At 31.2% G+C, this 17,900-nt stretch overlaps 2 protein-coding genes across 4 annotated transcripts; one reads left to right on the top strand and one right to left on the bottom strand.

The window, feature by feature from the left end:
• The first annotated feature begins 3,282 nt into the window (after nt 1-3,282).
• LOC132943797 (mitochondrial chaperone BCS1-like) lies at nt 3,283-7,756 on the top strand. 2 transcript variants are annotated; one of them, XM_061012901.1, is made up of 9 exons: nt 3,283-3,475; nt 3,681-3,780; nt 4,138-4,350; nt 4,825-5,154; nt 6,312-6,451; nt 6,581-6,775; nt 6,841-7,077; nt 7,159-7,261; nt 7,316-7,756. In XM_061012901.1, the coding sequence occupies exons 4-9, from the start codon at nt 4,838-4,840 to the stop codon at nt 7,596-7,598; spliced, it is 1,275 nt and encodes a 424-aa protein (XP_060868884.1). In that variant the 5' UTR covers nt 3,283-3,475; nt 3,681-3,780; nt 4,138-4,350; nt 4,825-4,837; the 3' UTR covers nt 7,599-7,756. The 2 variants fall into 2 exon arrangements, with proteins under 2 accessions (XP_060868884.1, XP_060868883.1); XM_061012900.1 differs by lacking the exon at nt 4,138-4,350.
• On the bottom strand, nt 7,535-17,871 carry LOC132943795 (regulatory-associated protein of mTOR). 2 transcript variants are annotated; one of them, XM_061012897.1, is made up of 25 exons: nt 17,420-17,871; nt 17,239-17,341; nt 16,890-17,131; nt 16,664-16,810; nt 15,604-15,773; nt 14,259-14,318; nt 14,080-14,180; nt 13,853-14,001; nt 13,551-13,733; nt 13,280-13,474; nt 13,124-13,198; nt 12,701-12,958; nt 11,129-11,272; nt 10,947-11,052; nt 10,668-10,868; nt 10,471-10,604; nt 10,326-10,396; nt 10,127-10,238; nt 9,851-10,056; nt 9,578-9,754; nt 9,210-9,472; nt 8,975-9,127; nt 8,253-8,406; nt 8,079-8,192; nt 7,535-8,010 (listed from the first exon to the last, which is right to left on the bottom strand). In XM_061012897.1, exons 1-25 carry the CDS (start codon nt 17,570-17,572, stop codon nt 7,818-7,820), a joined length of 3,864 nt encoding a protein of 1,287 aa, XP_060868880.1. In that variant the 5' UTR covers nt 17,573-17,871; the 3' UTR covers nt 7,535-7,817. The 2 variants fall into 2 exon arrangements, with proteins under 2 accessions (XP_060868880.1, XP_060868879.1); XM_061012896.1 differs by having other exon boundaries at nt 7,535-8,013; nt 17,420-17,870.
• Between the last annotated feature and the right edge of the window lie 29 nt (nt 17,872-17,900).

Here is a 17,900-nt window from a genome sequence, read left to right as displayed (position 1 = left end):
TGATCATAACGAAATTGGCTAGTTTGTGTAAAAACTCACATTATAATATAATATACGGTTTAACGAACTTTCTGTTTATATTGGTGGCTTATTATTTTTTTGTTCACTGAAATCAAACATACAATAATTTTATTTATAATACAATAGTATTTGCTGAAATTATTAGGATTGTTAACCGACGCCGACGAATTTCGACAATTGACGATTGCCATAGATATTATAAAATATATTATTTACTATGATATCCATAGAACTTATATAATATTATAGTATTATACTCAGTACCTATACAGTATATTGATAAATCCTTTCTTCTTTTACAGAAATCTTTGTCATCTGCAATGAACCTATTCTGGTTTTCTATTTCAATTATAGTTCGCATGCCAAATTTAAGTAGGTACTTGTCCAAAACTCGACTACCGGGAAATCATTGGTTTTTATGGTATAGCCTTACGAAGTTCACGATTTTCGGTGTTTTACGCACCCGTAAAGTTTACCGAGCGTAAGTATAACAAATTAATTTTTATTTTTAATCTAGGTAAATCAACGTTTTAAAATTGATGATGCAAAAATAATTCTGACACCCACCCATGGTGGTTTTACATAACAAGTCGAGGGATGTTTTTGATTTCAATTGTTCGAGCAAGCGCAGTGTGCGAGTGACTACACCGGGTATATATAAAATACCAACAATTTCAATTAGCTATAATATAACCAAATACTAAAGATTAGAATACGAGAAGCTCTGTTAAAACCTGCTGGCGTCATAGCGCTAGAAAATGTATGTGATTGCCTATTCAGCCCCTTTCTCCTTATCACTTTTATGTACTCGTTAACTAATACAAATAATTTGGCGCCATATTTTACCTATATTGTATTATATTATACACCTAATTATTAATTTAACATATTATATCATAAATATAAAAATATTGTTCATACATATTTTATAATGTTCTCATACCTAAGTTCTATTTCTTTTATTATTTTGTATTTGTACATTGTACATAATATTATGACTTGTAATTATGGTGTACACTGTTGCAAATATTTAGTAGGTACCTACATTTTTTATATTGTTTTAATAATATTTTGTATTAATCTTTATGTCACACATTTCTCACTGTACATATTTTTTAGTTAGTATAATCAATATTTTGTGATAATTATATAATTATTTTTTCACAACTATTGATATCATTAAAATGTTTAAAACTTAAGACCCCTATAACCGTGTAGTACTGTATCAAATTATTGTAAAAACAATAATCTAACCATCAATTATTACTCTATGAAATAAACCTTGATTTATTAATCCAGTGTCCATAATCCATACAGCCATACACTTGATACAGGTCAATGGTAATGATGTATTGCACGTTTTATTATAAACTATGTATATATTTTTATATTTTAACACTAATAACACTATAATATTAAGTACCTAAAGGGTAATGGACTATTGGACTTAATTTAAAAATTAGAAAAAAGCTAAGTAGTTGTTCTTTTGTACTAATGACTTATCAGTTAATAGTTATCAGTGTCTAAAAAAGAAAAATTAAGGGGATTATATAGGCAACCTACTATAATATGTAGCGCTACAGTGTCCCCTAGCAAATCTAAGAGCTTCCCGTTTTCTAATCTATAGTATTTGGTAGGACAAGGTCGTATCGATAACAAAGGGATAATAGCCATCTATTCAATGGATAAATACGATTATTTGAACGTTTTCAAAAAAACCTACACCGTAGTAAAAATGTTGCTACGCAGTAGATATTTCTGATTTATATCAATATACGTTTATTTAGTGAATTTGAACGTTTTCAAAAAAACCTACACCGTAAGGTGTGGAGGGTGTGGAGGGTGTGCGGTCTGAACTGTTAAAATTATACTACTATTAATGTATTCTTCTATGCTAGTATGGTATAAATTAAGAATAAATATAATTAATATGATAATGGCTGTATATTCTCTATATTGTCCTAAAATGAAAGGACACAAATATGAATCAGGTACAATTACCTGAATTGAATACAAAATTATTCATCAATCCTTTATATATTTTTAGTTCATTGTTTTGAACATTTTCTCCGTGTTTTAGATGCACCACTTTCAAATTGTCTGTTAGACATGTTTTTTTTTTTCAAAAGTCAATAAAAGATAGTGTAGGTACCTAATTTATATTTTTTATAAGCAAATGAAAAATTAATATAATAGAGTAGGTACGCAAAAAATAAAACTGACAAAAGTACAAAATAACATATCCGAAACCAATTACACTGCATCAAGGCATGTCCGTAAATCATAATCCGTCTTATTAGTTTGTCCAGAACATTTGTTACTGTGTAACGTTGTTTTTATTTTTTCGATATCAGAACTAAAAAAAAAGTTATTCAAGTTTGAAAACTAAAAAATAATGCACTTTTAAACAATAAAAACTTTTTTGTATTTGTGATATCGAACAATTGCACAGTCAGCAAGGCAGGTTTTCCAAGGCAGGGCCTTTGCTTGTGCTAAATGTAATTTTATAAGGTTTATTATTTCTTGTTCAGGAACATTTTGATGCGTGAATATTTTTCTTACAGCATCTATAAAGAATACAAATTATGTAGGCCAATTGGTTAGACAAACAATAAAATATTTATAGTTTATACATTTTAATTATGAGTATTATACGTATAGATATTTAATATTATCTATCTACTATATTAGATAGGTAGGACGTAGATACCTAGGTTAAACAGTATTATAACTTATATTGTATAGGTACTGTGGTTCATTGGTTGAACTAAATATTTAAATATAAAGGAGTTTTTAAATTATAATAAAATAATATATACAGTAAAATATTTACCAAATATAACACTGTTAGATTTGAATGCTAAAAATGTTTTTTTTTTTTGCCCAGTGTATGAGAAATGAGAATAACATCGATAGGTTTTCTGGTTGACACACTTCGTAGCCTCGCCATTTATAAGTATTTTTCAGTTTATGTATAATAATATTTTTGTTTTTAGTAAAAAATCTTGAAAATTAGAAACTGTTATTATTCAAGGTTTTTTATAAAGTTATAAGTAATAATAAAAACTATCAAAAATGTGTGCCTGACTACGAGGAACAGGCCACACAAACTGCATTGTGGTTAATGCTTATCGTGGCGCGTATAATACGTGGTAACCATGGACGATGTTGTCTATGTACAACAAGTACGAATGGTAGTTGTATACTTGTATATTCTGTTCATGGGCGTTATCACTGCTGAACCAGATCGGACCGGTCTGTATTGATAACATTTTGTTTTTTGTTTTTAAATAATCCACAGTTTTTTGTACTTTTGCCGTAATTAATAGATTTATAGATGTAATAATATTACCGTGCTTTAAGCCTTAAAATATACATAATATTATACGAAATTTCGAACGACGACCATTGGTTAAGGAAAACAAACAATAATAATTACTATGCATAATTATAGGTAATTATATGTGTGGTGAAGCCTGGCTAAGCCATCCGGCATACCGACGCAATTACTCATCTCTCAGACCATATAGTTACTATGTCTCAGACCGACAATTTTCACAAAATATTGCAATATTTTTTGTTTTATTGTTATTCTGAATGACTGAATATCTGTACACGATGATCTTAGGACTATTCACTATTTGAGGTTTATTTTCTAGCCACGTCCAATGATGATAATTTGGTTTTGTTGATTTGGAGTGCCTATTGGACGACCGTTCTGCATCACAAGACACGAAGCTTGCCGCAAGCAGCGATGTCGTAAGTATTAGTGTATTACCCTCTAATTTTATCATAATTTATTTATTAAACATATGGGCATATTAGGGCTTTGAGCCTGTGAATTTGTGGCAAATTAGTTTTTATTTTTTGCTAAAAATATTGATTGTTAGTTATAAAGAATAAACTACCTACTTACCTACCTAATTTCTATTAGTTCATTTTTAACATATTTTATGCAACATAATATTGCTTGGATGTGGAATAATATGAATTGTAGCATTGTACCTATCCATCAGTGGTTTTCAACCTTTTTTTAAACACAGCACACTGTGCTTTTCACAATATTTTGTCTTAGTCATGAATAACGTTTTCTTCATCAAAGACCTTTTTTTTTAGGTCGTTATTTTAATAATGATAATAAATACAGATACGAGTTGTTATCTCATTTCGGCCTCAGAACCAGATGTACTTGAACATGTGTTCGCTTGCGCTCGGCTCGTAGTCGAACTTCGAAGTCGCATGAGCGAACTCAGTGTTTGGACAAACGGTAGTCACGCTGAAGTGCAGTAGCAGTTGGTTGTGCTTGGAAATCCACTGCAGCAGCCAATGGTACAGACATATTTATTATAATCCATTAATTTTTTACACATAATTAGATGAACAAAATCGCACTTAATTATATTATAATATATATTAATATTTTATTATATTATATTATTTGAAGTATAATTATTATAAAAAAAACTTTTAAAAGCTCGCGGCACACCTAGAGGAATGCTCGAGGCACACTAATGTGTCGCGGCACATTGGTTGAAAATCACTGCTATAATGTTATATAGGTATCTACGTAGGTGGTAGGTTTATATTATTTTTATTTTTAATGCTTTTTTTGGGCTTTCGAGGATTTAACATTTAAATCCATTGTATAGGGTCTTGTAGTAATATATATAGTTTACCTATTATAATAACATAATAACACATAGTATGATAGGTATTTAGTATATAGGCGGTAGGTAACTATTATATTTTTATCAAGTTTGACTTAGTATGCTTAATAACTAATGCTTTGTGTTAAATGCGTAGTAAAAGTGCGCAGATGTTGAAGCACTTTACGGTGGCCACTGTTTCCAATAAAACCGTATCCAAGGTTGTGGGACTGGTTGGCCTGAGCTTGGCGTCGATGGTCATCGACGAGGCGATAGGACTGATTAAACGGTACGTTTGGCGCAACTACGTCACTGAGCTTGAAGTTTCCAACACAGACAAGTCTTACAATTGGCTGCTGCAGTGGATTTCCAAGCACAACCAACAACTACTGCACTTCAGCGTGACTACCGTTTGTCGAAACACCGAGTCCGCCCATGCGACTTCGAAGTTCGACTACGAGCCAAACGCCGGCGAACACATATTCAAGTAAATCCGGTTCTGAAACCGAAATGACATAACGCCTCGTATCTGTATTATTTCACAGTGGTATACTGGTATGTAAGTCAGGTTGGCACAGGCACCTTGTGCTATGATTATAAGACCTTAAGTGGTATCAAAAAATAACTACCTGGTAATTTGCTGGTAATCTGATATTTTCAGAATTTTCTTAAATCAGAATACAAATATGCCAATGCTAACTCGACACATCACCGGTACCTACGGTAGCTCGACTCTCAAAAATGCACTACGGAAAGATCCATTGTGTTGTTGATTTAATAATATTATAAAATCAATGATAGTATCAAACAATTTAATGCTAGGTTGTTTTAATATTAACTAGTTGCTACATACGGGTTTTTCCAGAATCACAGAAAATAGAAAACGGCTTAGCAGTTAGCACATCGAATATTATGTTGTCTAATTTTCTCCAAATATTAACCAATGTTTTACATTGCATATAAATTAAAAAATCTCTACTATTGACATAAAAGACAAAAAAACAAGTTAGGAAAGCCTAACCTACAACGCAATAAACTATACAATTCCGTACAGAATTTAACAACCATGTTTGTGTATCTACTTTTATGTAAAGTTCAATATTTCATGTTGTATTATTGTGAGATTATTACAATTTTGTATATTATGTATCAATTGCTGAGTCACTAGGGCCGTGTGGGGCGCAATATATATTATTTTTGTAATATCCTCTAAAACCTATTGGGTTCAAGCTCTGTACAATTTCTGACTTTAATCACTTTTCAACTTAATATTTTCTTTTATATAGATACGTTGCCACTTATACCCTGAAAAAAAATTGCTAATTACTCGGTGACTTTCCCCGAGGTGGTTTCGCATAGCGAATGAAGGGATGATCGCGATTTAAACTGTTCGAGCATGTGACCCCGCCGGTTCTCTATACGTTTTTAAAACACTATTGTAACCAGGGTACCTAATGGGTATGCTACCCTCGATCGGACAATCATGATCGAAATCACACCACAAACGTAGCTTACACATTTATACCTCCGCTCGCGATTAAGTTCAATTTGTCTTGCTACTCTATTACCAATAGCTATTCATTCAGCCTATACTTCAATAGTTTAATGCTTTGCAACGATTAACTAAATATTATAACTCTGCAGGTACAAAGGTCATACGATACGTGTAAAACGTGATCGCAGCACGATACTGTCCAGCGAGTACGGTTCTAGACCGTTCGAGACGCTTAACTTATCTACTTGGGGTCGAAACAGACAAGTGATGAATGAAATTCTGGAAGAGGGTGAGTAACCGCTACACCTGAGGTAGTTTTCAATAACATTATCTGCATTATGTAACTTAAATACTCTTGTGCGCGAGTACTATGTATAAAGTGTATTTTGTAAAATATGTCCCATTGTCATTCCTCCAGCCAGATTGTACGCCATGTCCATCATGGAGACAGGCACCACTCTGATGGTGCCCTCGTATGACACGTGGCACAACTTCGGCGAGCCCCGGGTGCCACGGTCATTGTCGTCCGTTATACTAGACGAGGGCGTGATCGAAAACATACTTAAGGACATACACAACTTTGTGGACGACAAGTCTTGGTACCTAGATAGGGGTATGTAAACTTAACTAGTTCAACTACTATATGGTACGAAATAAAATTTTGTTTCGGCGTTCTAGGAATACCGTACCGTAGGGGTTACCTGCTCTACGGGCCACCGGGTTGTGGCAAAACATCTTTGATCATGGCGCTGGCAGGCGATATCAAGTATAATTTGTGCGTATTAAGCCTGAACGACTCTAAAATGTCCGACGATCAACTCGTTCAATTGATGGGAGAAGTGCCATCCAAGTCGTTCGTGCTCCTGGAAGACATCGACGCGATGTTCGCCAATAGAGACGGAAAGACGGTCGTAGGTATATTATACGCATACTTGCAAAACAGTGTTTTTAGTGTCCGTATGCAATTTTTTAATCACCATTATTAATTTGTGACAGAGGGCAGTACTAAAGTGACGTTGAGCGGGTTGCTAAACGCTCTCGATGGTGTCGTATCATCCGAAGGCAGAATACTATTTATGACTACTAACTACGTCGATAGGTGATTAATAATAATACATTGCTCAACATAAATAATGGTCAAATGGTATTTTAGGTTGGATTCTGCACTGATTCGATCTGGCCGAGTGGATTTTAAACAATACATTGGGACATGTTCAGATCATCAATTATCACAAATGTTCATTAGGTTTCGTCCAGAAGGTACAGAAGGCGACAAGAAGAGATTTGTGGAAGATATAAAAAAATATAACAAACCAGTCATCCCTGCTCATTTGCAAGAATTTTTTTTGGTACACCGTCATAAAGAACTAAATTATGTGTTTGAACATATAAACGATTTATGGCAGAATGTGCAAGACATTCAATTAACAGAGTAACAACAATAATATTCATAGTATTAATTTAAAAATAATAATAATAATAATAAGTTAATTTTTTATGTACAGAAAAATACCAAGTACATAAAAAACCAATGTTCAGTCGAATAGCAATTTTTGAGCACAATAAAAGAAAGTGTCATGAATATTTAAAGTGTTAGAAAAAGAATAACAAAAATTAATTAACATGAAAAAAAAACAAAAAAGTTTATACGTTCATCATCTTTTGGGATCAATTGAGTATAATGCTATAGTTCCGTCCATAGCCCCGGTGGAAAGTAGCACTTTTTGTGGGTGAAACTTGGTGGTCATTAATGGTGAATAACGAGTACTCATGAACCAGTCTGTTAATTTCAAAGAGTTTAACAACTGACCCTCTGTGTTGTAGAATAACAACATCTGATTTATACTACTGCTAAACATAAAATTAAATTATTTAAAAAATATGTATAGTTATTTTTATACACGCTTTATACTTACCATGCTATTATATTGCACATCGAGTGAATGGCTGCAGATTGCATGTTGTTGACATGAAATTCATGCTGTGGTGCATTATGGCCAAACTCAAATGTTTTTATATCTCCATAAGCACTATTATATTAATTAATCGTTTAATACATATTTTTGACAAAGTGAGGAAAATGTACTTACCTAGCAGATACTACTGTAGCATCTTGTAGTCTTAAAGTGAGTATTTTACTATGATGTCCTATGAAAGAAGCTATTTTTGCTTCGTCTGGTGGGAGTCTTTTATCAAATACTTTAATTGACCCATCTTTACAACCAGCAGCAAATATATTATTTTCTGTAAAAATACCATTAGTATACAGAAAAATACAATTATATTAGTTGCATCAAAATAGTGTTATCTAAGATATTTCAATATTTATTTTGCACTATTGAATAACTTTTACTATACTATTTATTAAACAATTTGATTTGTAAGACAAAAAAGGGTAAAACTAATTAGTTATACATGAGTTTTATCCATGGATATAGATTTATCCACATGGTTTTATTTAAGCATACTTCTAAATAATATTATACATGGTCATACACATTTCTCTCGTAATTAGAAGCAGATGGCCGCCAGGGAAGCAAATAAAAAAAAATTTATAAATTGGTTTTTTCTTCTTACTTTTTTAGTCTATCAAATCAAAACAAAGATCCTGAATGTAAATTTTTAAATCTTAAGAGTCTGCTATAAAATATATAAGGATACTTTTGACTTATAAGTTATGACCATATATCACTCCATTCCTAATAATCATATGGATTCGGATTAAATAAATTGATTGTAAATTTATAAAATACACTGTGTTTAGTTGTTGATTGATCATTATTTGGTAAATGATACTTAAGCTCTTAATTACCTTTAGATTGCATGGACATAGTCGTCACAGAAGCATTAACTCCCGTGGATAAAGCAGTCAGTTTAGTTTCAGTCTCAATATCCCAGATTTTAATAACTCTTGAATCGCCTGCACAAATTAAATGGCACGACCTTTGATCCCATTGCATAGCCACTAAAAATTATAAAGTAAAAAATTAACACAATGTATAAAACTTAATGGTACATCAATATTTGTAAAGATTAAATTTGCTAACTCGAAGAACTCTCGAAACTTGGACTCTTGCAAATAGGTAATGCATGCCAACCGGAAACCAATTTGGGTGGACCGTCGATGCATTGAGACCATACTTGAATATTTCCGTCATTGTATCCAGCCAGCACTAAAGGAACATCGTGGCTGTTAATCAGTTCTACAGCAGATAAATGCGGAGTTAATCTATATGACAAATCAAGATTGTGACTTCTGACATCTGGTTTCCATTGGCACAACTTATAGCTACTATGATAATCCCATACTCTATAATTTAAACAATATGTTTTAAAACCAGTTATAACAGATAATAGTATTTGTAACTAGATCTTTTTCTATGGCAATAGACAATTTTAGTTATTTAGTGCTTACGTTAAATAATCTTTTGTAGCTACAATGACATGTGGGTCATATGGAAAAAAGACCAGTGAATTTGGGGATTGTTTACATTTTGATGAGAATATTTGATGTTCTATCTTACAATTTAAATTATTTACTTTGTTTTGTTCTTCTTGTGCTTCTTTACGAAGCATCATGTTTCGTGTATACCTATTAAATAAATTGTAACCATTAAAATATTTAATACTATTATTTATTAGTTATATCAATAGATATCAAAACAATAAATAATCTAATTTTGGTCACCTCCAGTCACGTTCATAGTATATTGCACTCTCAAAGTCACCACCATCGTTCATACCACTCAATGGATGAGCAAAATTTTTAGATACCCATTCGAAAAATTGAGATCTCAATAAGCTTTTAGTTATATTTGTTGTGTCCTTTTCACTATCACTTTCTATGTTTGGTGGTGAAGATGATGATGAAAGCACAGTAGTTTCTTCTACAATCTAATCGCACGATGGAGGTATTAATAGTTATTCTTATAAAACAATTTGTGTACATAATAGTGTTACATACAGTGTTGGGCACAATTTTTTTTGTCCTAGAATTTGATCTTGATGGTGTAATTGATGGTGCTCTTTGTCGAGCACGAATTTCATGTACAGACAATGGAGGAGAATCTCCTTGACTAAAATACATCATAAAGACCATTTACAAATACTGTATGCAAATAAATAATTAATAACACACATTTTGAAATTAATCAATTCAATACCTGAGATAACTTCTAGAAGATGGAGATGCAGGTAATGAATGTGATGCACGACTATCAGGCTTGTTTTTAAGCTAATCAAAATAAATATACATTGTTAATAATTATTATTAAATGAAAATATTGCAAGCACACATTGAGTACTTGCCTTCTGTCTAATGTATTTAGTTAATTTTTGTGCAGTGGCTGAAACATCTGGGAATATATCGTGCTCCAAAGCTGTCAAACCTTTCCATAATGTAGAGTGATTATTGTTATAGGCTGATATTGTTTGATAGGCATCTAAATGACAAAAATAAAGTTAAAGTGGTGTCCGGTTAATGCGAAAATTAAAAATACACATACCCAAGGTAACTATTGACGAGGAAGAATTTGTTCGCCTCAAATTTTCAGATTTTGTTTCTTCTTGCATTTCATCTGAAATGCTAGGTCCAGGCGATATTTGAGGTGATACTACGGTGACTATTAGACAAGTAGGCTGCATCAAGAGCTTCTCTTTGGATCCCTTTCTCGACAGACTAGCTGTTTTTGAACTCCCATTTGGACCTGTAACAGGATTTATAATAATAATTGATTTTTGTTTAGATATCTACCAATAAATGTACAATTTTTTAATGAACATACTTTTATAAATAGATCCATATGACTTTTCAGTTTGTTCCTGCATTGCTATTTCTAAAAAATATCTTTCAAATGTGATAACAGTCCATTGGAGAGCAATTATAACTTCCTAAACGTAACATATAATATTAGAATGACATTAATAAACAGCTATTTAACAAAATGCAATTGCTTTTAACTATTACCTCCCTGACCATAGGACTCATATCTTTAGCGACAGTATTTAATAAGGTCAAAGCAATATTTAGATCAACTTTTATAGCATAGTTAGTACGGTCCTTATCACAGCTCACATAAGTACCAAGAGCAAACACTGCTGCAGCCCGAACCTAAAAATAACAATTTAATTATTACTTTGAGATATTTGTCGATATTAAACATAGTAAGGAACATACATACATGAGTTGTTTCAGTACATTTTTAAATATTACTATTTTACACTCATAGCTTGCTTAAAATTAAAAAAATCCTAAAACAAAACCAACACATCTTACCTTTATGTTTAAAAATAGTTTAATTCACTCTAATATAAACACAAAATTAGAACTACTGAACGTTAATGTTGGTACAGTGAAACTTTCATTTAACAAAATTTTCTGTTTAATGAAATATTTTTAAGAACTATGACCTTCATTGTTAATTACATGTAAATTTATCTCCAAATAACGAATCTGATGTTTCTATATAACGAAATAATTATTCGATAAAAACCAGTTTTTGTAAATGTTGTCACTATCAAATTGATAGTTTATGTCATAGTTCTAAAATTGTACATGAACAATGTACCCGATAAAGATAAGACACCGAAGGTAGGCAAACTGATTAGTTTTACTGTAGTACACTTCAGTTCCAATATTGGTGCAAACGAGTATACATTCTTTCGTTTTCTCTTCGTCCGTACAAAAAAAATGTCAAAACGTAAAAGTTTATCCATCGCCGATAAATTTGAAATTTTGATGTAAAACTTGACGATATAGAAACTTTTTACGAAAGAAGGAATATTTTCAAAAATAATAAGCAAACAAAACTTACTGATTATTTCTTTTAAATTATATTTAAGGTTAAAAATTAAATTAAACTGTAATATGATGTTTGATGTTGTTTTTACATACATACAATATACATAATAAAAAAATAATAAAAAAAAAGTTGAAAAAAATATGTAATTCTATTTAACGAATTCCTCTATATAACGAATTTTTTTTGCTGCTTATTCGACTTCGTTATATGGAAGTTTCACTGTATATTGTGCGTTAGTAAGACAGATAACACACATGTGGGTACAACGAGGTGTATTCTTAATATAAATATTAAATTTTTTTTTTTTTTAATTGGTCATTATGCCCGGCAACTATGGCCATTAGCTGTTTGTTTGTTTATTTGTAGGGGAGGACACTGTTGGTTGGTAAACACGTGTGTGTAGTTTTTGGCAGATTTTCAAGTGGGCACCCGTAGGTATCTGCCATGCCCGGGTGGGGGATGGCGGCACTTGTTCACCGTGACTTGTCCGAAGAAAAATGCCGCCCATGGCCGAGGAATCGAACTTGAGTCGACTGCGTCGCAGCCGACGCCTTAGTCCGCTCGGCCACTCCGTCCCCCTATTAAATTGTTTTCTCATCTGTTATTTAAAAATTGATTTAAATTTTTCAATAAAATATAATACGGTATATTTTACAATCTATACATAGTTAATATACAAAAAGCATAGTGTCCAACAATACATAATTATGGACACAAATAATATTATTTTAACTTACTTCTGGTATTTTATCTTCTAGTAAAATGTAAAGTTTTTCATGAGCTATATCCCGTACACCAACCCAACGAGCTTTATCATAATCAGACCATAGCTGTGCAAGACACAAGGTTAACCACTGTTTATATGGAGCGCTAGCATTGGCTAATTGTTCAAGACATATGCACACTAAATTGTTCTTAAGCCCAAGTTGTTGGCCATTCTTGTAGTTTTGCATTAGTCGAGAGAGCACAACAGTTCCCAACATCCTTTGTTCTTCCTAAGAACCATAGATATAGATGACAATTTTAAATAAACACACCAAAGTATAAATATATTTAGACGATGAAATAATAACAGCTCTTCGATAATATTTGGTTAGTAACTAACTGCTAAGAAAAAAATATAAACTAAATAAATTTGAATTTCACAATTTTATACTCACGGGCAAACGTATGTCTTCAACTAGTTGAAAAAAATACTTAAAACCATTTTCCCTCACAATGTCAGTTTGACAAGTCTAAAAATGGATGCAATTTAGAATTAAATCATTTTTTTTTATTTATTTACTTGTTTAAGATAATTTGTTTTGAACACTTACATGATCAACAGCCATTATTTTAGCCCAAATAAAAGCTAACATTGGTCGAAGTTCAACAGCAAAACTCTGTAGTAGTTTTAATATATAAGGAAATATGCCTACAGATAAAGTTAAATTTACAGCCCAGGGCCCCAAATCTAAAAATCTACCCAACAAATCTAATGCTCGAAGTCTATGTGCTTGACTTAATAGAACCTATACAACACCACATAGTAAAATATTAACAATTTTATAGACCATCAGATAATTAGTGAACTTTTGTTATTATTACTTGGAGTACAATGGGAAGCTGTTCAGGTGCACTACGTTGTTGCGTTGGTAAACAAGCTGTATGGTCAAGCCAAATTTCAAATGCAGTCAATTGTTCTTCAAAAAATGTTGTGCGTACAAAGAAACCATCACCTTGAACACGTTGTAACTGAGATAAACACAAGTCTAAAATATGATCCCATGACTGTAAATAAAATATTTATAAATAAACAATTTGTACAAATAGATTAAAACAAACATGTCAAGTACTCAAGTAACAAATTAATCATTAATAAATCTGTTTTATTTATATCTTCTACAAACCTGCCACATGGGATGATTGTGCATTGCCGGTAATTTAGGTGAAGATACAGGTTCACAGTCATATGTTCTCATAATGCGTTCAGCAAGTAAAAAGTTTCTTAGTAGACTTGCAACTAACAAGTCTTGCCGAAATAACGTTTGAAAAGTATCTTTAATAATAAAAATAATAATAAATCTGTATTTTTCATATTAGATATTGAGTTAATAATATTGTATTCCAATCATACCTCTAGGTAATATGTTCCAAGCTATTGTATCGGTAATAGCAGTAAATACCCAGTTTAATTCTCCTAACATTGTTCGTCGATCATTTAATGTACCAGGAATTCTAATGGAAACAAAATATTATAGATTAATTAATACCTATACAATATTAAATAATAATAATTTTGAATACAATACTCACTTATCAACAAGTTCTAGAAATAATTTTGAACCATGTTTTGACATATTTTGCATTACAAACCTGGAAAAATATTTACTATTAAATCTTACAAACTGTATTTAAATTTTTACTAGGGCCAGTTTTCTGTAAATAATATGTAATATTTCTACAAATTATAATGAGTAACAAATTTTAATTTTATATACAAAAATCTGTTTAGATGAATATATTTTTAAAGAATATAGATAGGCATCTAGTTAAGACTTATATAAGATTTTGAACGCAACATAAATTTATCAAAGATAGATAACATTAAAAAAACATTTTTTTTATCAAAAACAATAACCAAATAATAATTTTATTTGTTGATTGAAATAGTATCTTGTCTCTACAATTAATCATTAAAATATGTTATCGCTTCAAATATATTTTCATATGAAACAGGAAATGTAACTAGTAAATACTATGTGTTCTGTAAATTGTCTTATCTAAGATATGCAATACATGCAAAATATGTGAGATACTAAGACAGAATGTTTAAAATTTAACCTCTGTAAAATTAAAGACATTAAAAGAATTAATACTTCAATTGAATTTAGATAAAAATATAATTATGTGTATGTCCTTATATTTTATATCATAATCCACAACATACTATTTTTTAGCAGTACTTATAGTAGTATTAGTTGTATTCTTTAAAGTTTACAAATCATTACTTCCAAGTACAAGTTTTTTTTTTATCACAAAATTAAAAAATATCAATCCTAATTTAGAGGATAAACAAATGATTCATTTATAAGTGAATATAGAAACATTCAAATTATTTACTAATGACATATTATTTTAGTAGGTATGTATAAAAATAAATGTCTGAATTACTGAGGATATATTTCAAACTGCTATAACACAAAAGTACAATGCATTTTAGTCGATTGAATTATTATTATAGAAATAAATTGAATTTCTATCATGTCTGTTTATCTGATATTTTTATGGGATACTTGAACTTTAAACTCAGACAATGTATAAAATTGCTCCTTTAATTTAGAATACTAACACGATAATTTCCTAATGAATATTGAGACATAGAGCAGTAATATTAAGTCACAATATTTAAACCACTATTTAAAACTACAGGTCATGTGTTGATATAATTATAATTTGAATGTAAAATGATAAATGATAAAAATTATGAACTGCCGTTGTTAAATATATGTACATAATTACATTAATCACAATTGATTATAAATTATAAAAATAAATTGATTTTCATACACTAAAGGCTTATGAATAGTTATGTTTTATTTTAAAATCAATGATAAACATAACATTAAATAATTATTAATACTTTATAGATACAACTTACCACCGAGCAGCCATTTTAATTGGTGTAGTCAAGCAGGAAGTAAACAAATCTGCAGGCAAGTCTGGATGCATTGGAAGTGTTTGATCTATTTGACATGCACCTAGTTGAATGCAATTTTTGAAAGAAGATCCTTCAGCACTAACAAACAATGGGCTTTGGGTAGCATTATGCTGAAAATTTAAGTAACAAATATTAAATAGACACAGATGTGTATTGAGTATTCATTACCATATTATAATGTGAATGAAAAAACATGTTTATGAAATATGATTGTATGATATTATATAACTTGAAGTTGAAAAAAAAAGATATTTTATTTTAAAGTTAGAAATTAACAGTTATTTTATAAGCAAAGTTGAAAATAAAATAACACTATCATAAATATGACAATAGTTCTAAGGTACTATATTATGTACATGTATATTTAGGTACATTACAATACATAAATATTTAAATTATATTATTGAACATTTTAAATGTACCAAGTAGATAGATTATCTTTCGGATTATCTTAATTACCTAATAGAACAATAAATAATAAACATAAGATACTTTTTGTAACATTTTATGGAATTTAATCTATATATTGTTGATGCATTCTAATAATTGAATGAAACCTTTGTACCTATAATTAGAGTTATAATTATTAAGAATTTAATGGAATCAGCATAAATAGTCTTTTATCTCAGTAATAAATATAATATATAATGTTACATACATTCTAAAAGGTGCCATGTTAAATTTGTAATTTTATACTAGTCTAAATTTGTTACAACAGTAATAGTTATAATCATAATTGTTATAATAGTACATAACTATTTAAAAAAAGGAAATGCATTAGTTATATGCCTATCTATTTAGTCAGTTTTCCTTGCCACACTATCAATAATTCAATACGTCATACAAATTTAATTGCCAATTTATTTTTTTCCTATACAAATCAATATTATATAACTATATAGTATATAAATATTTATCATATTATCTTAATTTCAAAGTTTAATTCAAAACTAATGATCAGCTTAAAAAAAAATTATAAACAAAATAAAATAATACATACCAAATCTTCTTTTTCGTGCTGTTCAGCAAATTGGCTAAATAATTTTATAATCATTCCTGCATTTGAACAATCATAGACATAAATTGATGGTGATCCCATCCAAGATTGAAGATCGTATATGGACAATGGAATGTATTGGGTATATGTCTAACAAAATTGTTATAAATAATAAACATTAAAAAAATGGTTCATAAATAATAATAATTGAAAATTAAAATGAACTAACCCTGTTAAACACCCAAATTTCACCATTTACTGTAGGTTTTGGAACTCCATGTCCATTATAGTGGAAAAGTACTCTTTCTTCTTTTGCATTTCGTCTCAAGGAAACGCACAATTTTTTTACTTCCTCTATAGTCGGGTCTAATGATTGTTTGTACCGCGCTCTTGGCTGCCACCTTTCGTACTGTTTTTGCAAATTGACTCCAATTATTTCCAGTGCTTTCTGAGGGACCATCATCAACGGATCTAATTCAGTACAAACACGTTCACAAGACCAAAACATTATATTAATTGATAACATTTCATCATCACTGTTGTTATTGTTGTTATTATGATTGTAATGAAATCTATACCTATCCAACATTCTAGACGGGCGCAAGGCTGCACTTTTAAAACGTCCGGTGGGTCTACACCAACGTTCAGGCACATGACAAGAGCAACACTCACAGTCTTCATCTGAATCCACGAAATAAAAAACACAAAATTGATAAAAATTCAAAACGATATTCTTCTGCTACGGATTACACAACTCACCCGTTCTTTGAGTCGCCATGAGTTTACCACTGCGTCCACGGGCTTGATCTCCTCCGTGTGGCGTTTCTTCGTGAAGCACAGCGGCAACCGCCAGTCGGCGGACTCGGCGGCGTCGGCGCTGCCGGACGATAATTTGGACGACGTTTCTTCCATTCATGCAGACGTCCACAAATGACATTCAGCGGCGGCAAACACGCGTGCTCGCGTCCTCGACGACACAGGGTAGTAGTAGTACGACAGGTGATTGATGCGCAGTGGCGTTTCGTTGTCCGTGTCTAACTGCGATTCTGTTTTGAGTTTTTACCGTATCGTGGGCGTTGGTCGACGCGAAGAATTCGAATACCGTCGAAACCACGCAACGAACAACAACAGACTCGCGGGTAGTCGTAATACGTCTTGCACTACGCCCGACCTCGTGTTTGTTATCAGACACGATTGTCGTCACGTTATCTGCGGAACATCCCCTCCCTCCTCATCGTCA

This window comes from Metopolophium dirhodum, chromosome 4 (assembly GCF_019925205.1).
Source record: "Metopolophium dirhodum isolate CAU chromosome 4, ASM1992520v1, whole genome shotgun sequence".
NCBI lineage: Eukaryota > Metazoa > Arthropoda > Insecta > Hemiptera > Aphididae > Metopolophium > Metopolophium dirhodum.
Note: the sequence above shows the minus strand (reverse complement) of the source record. Positions and strands in the feature narration are given on the sequence as shown.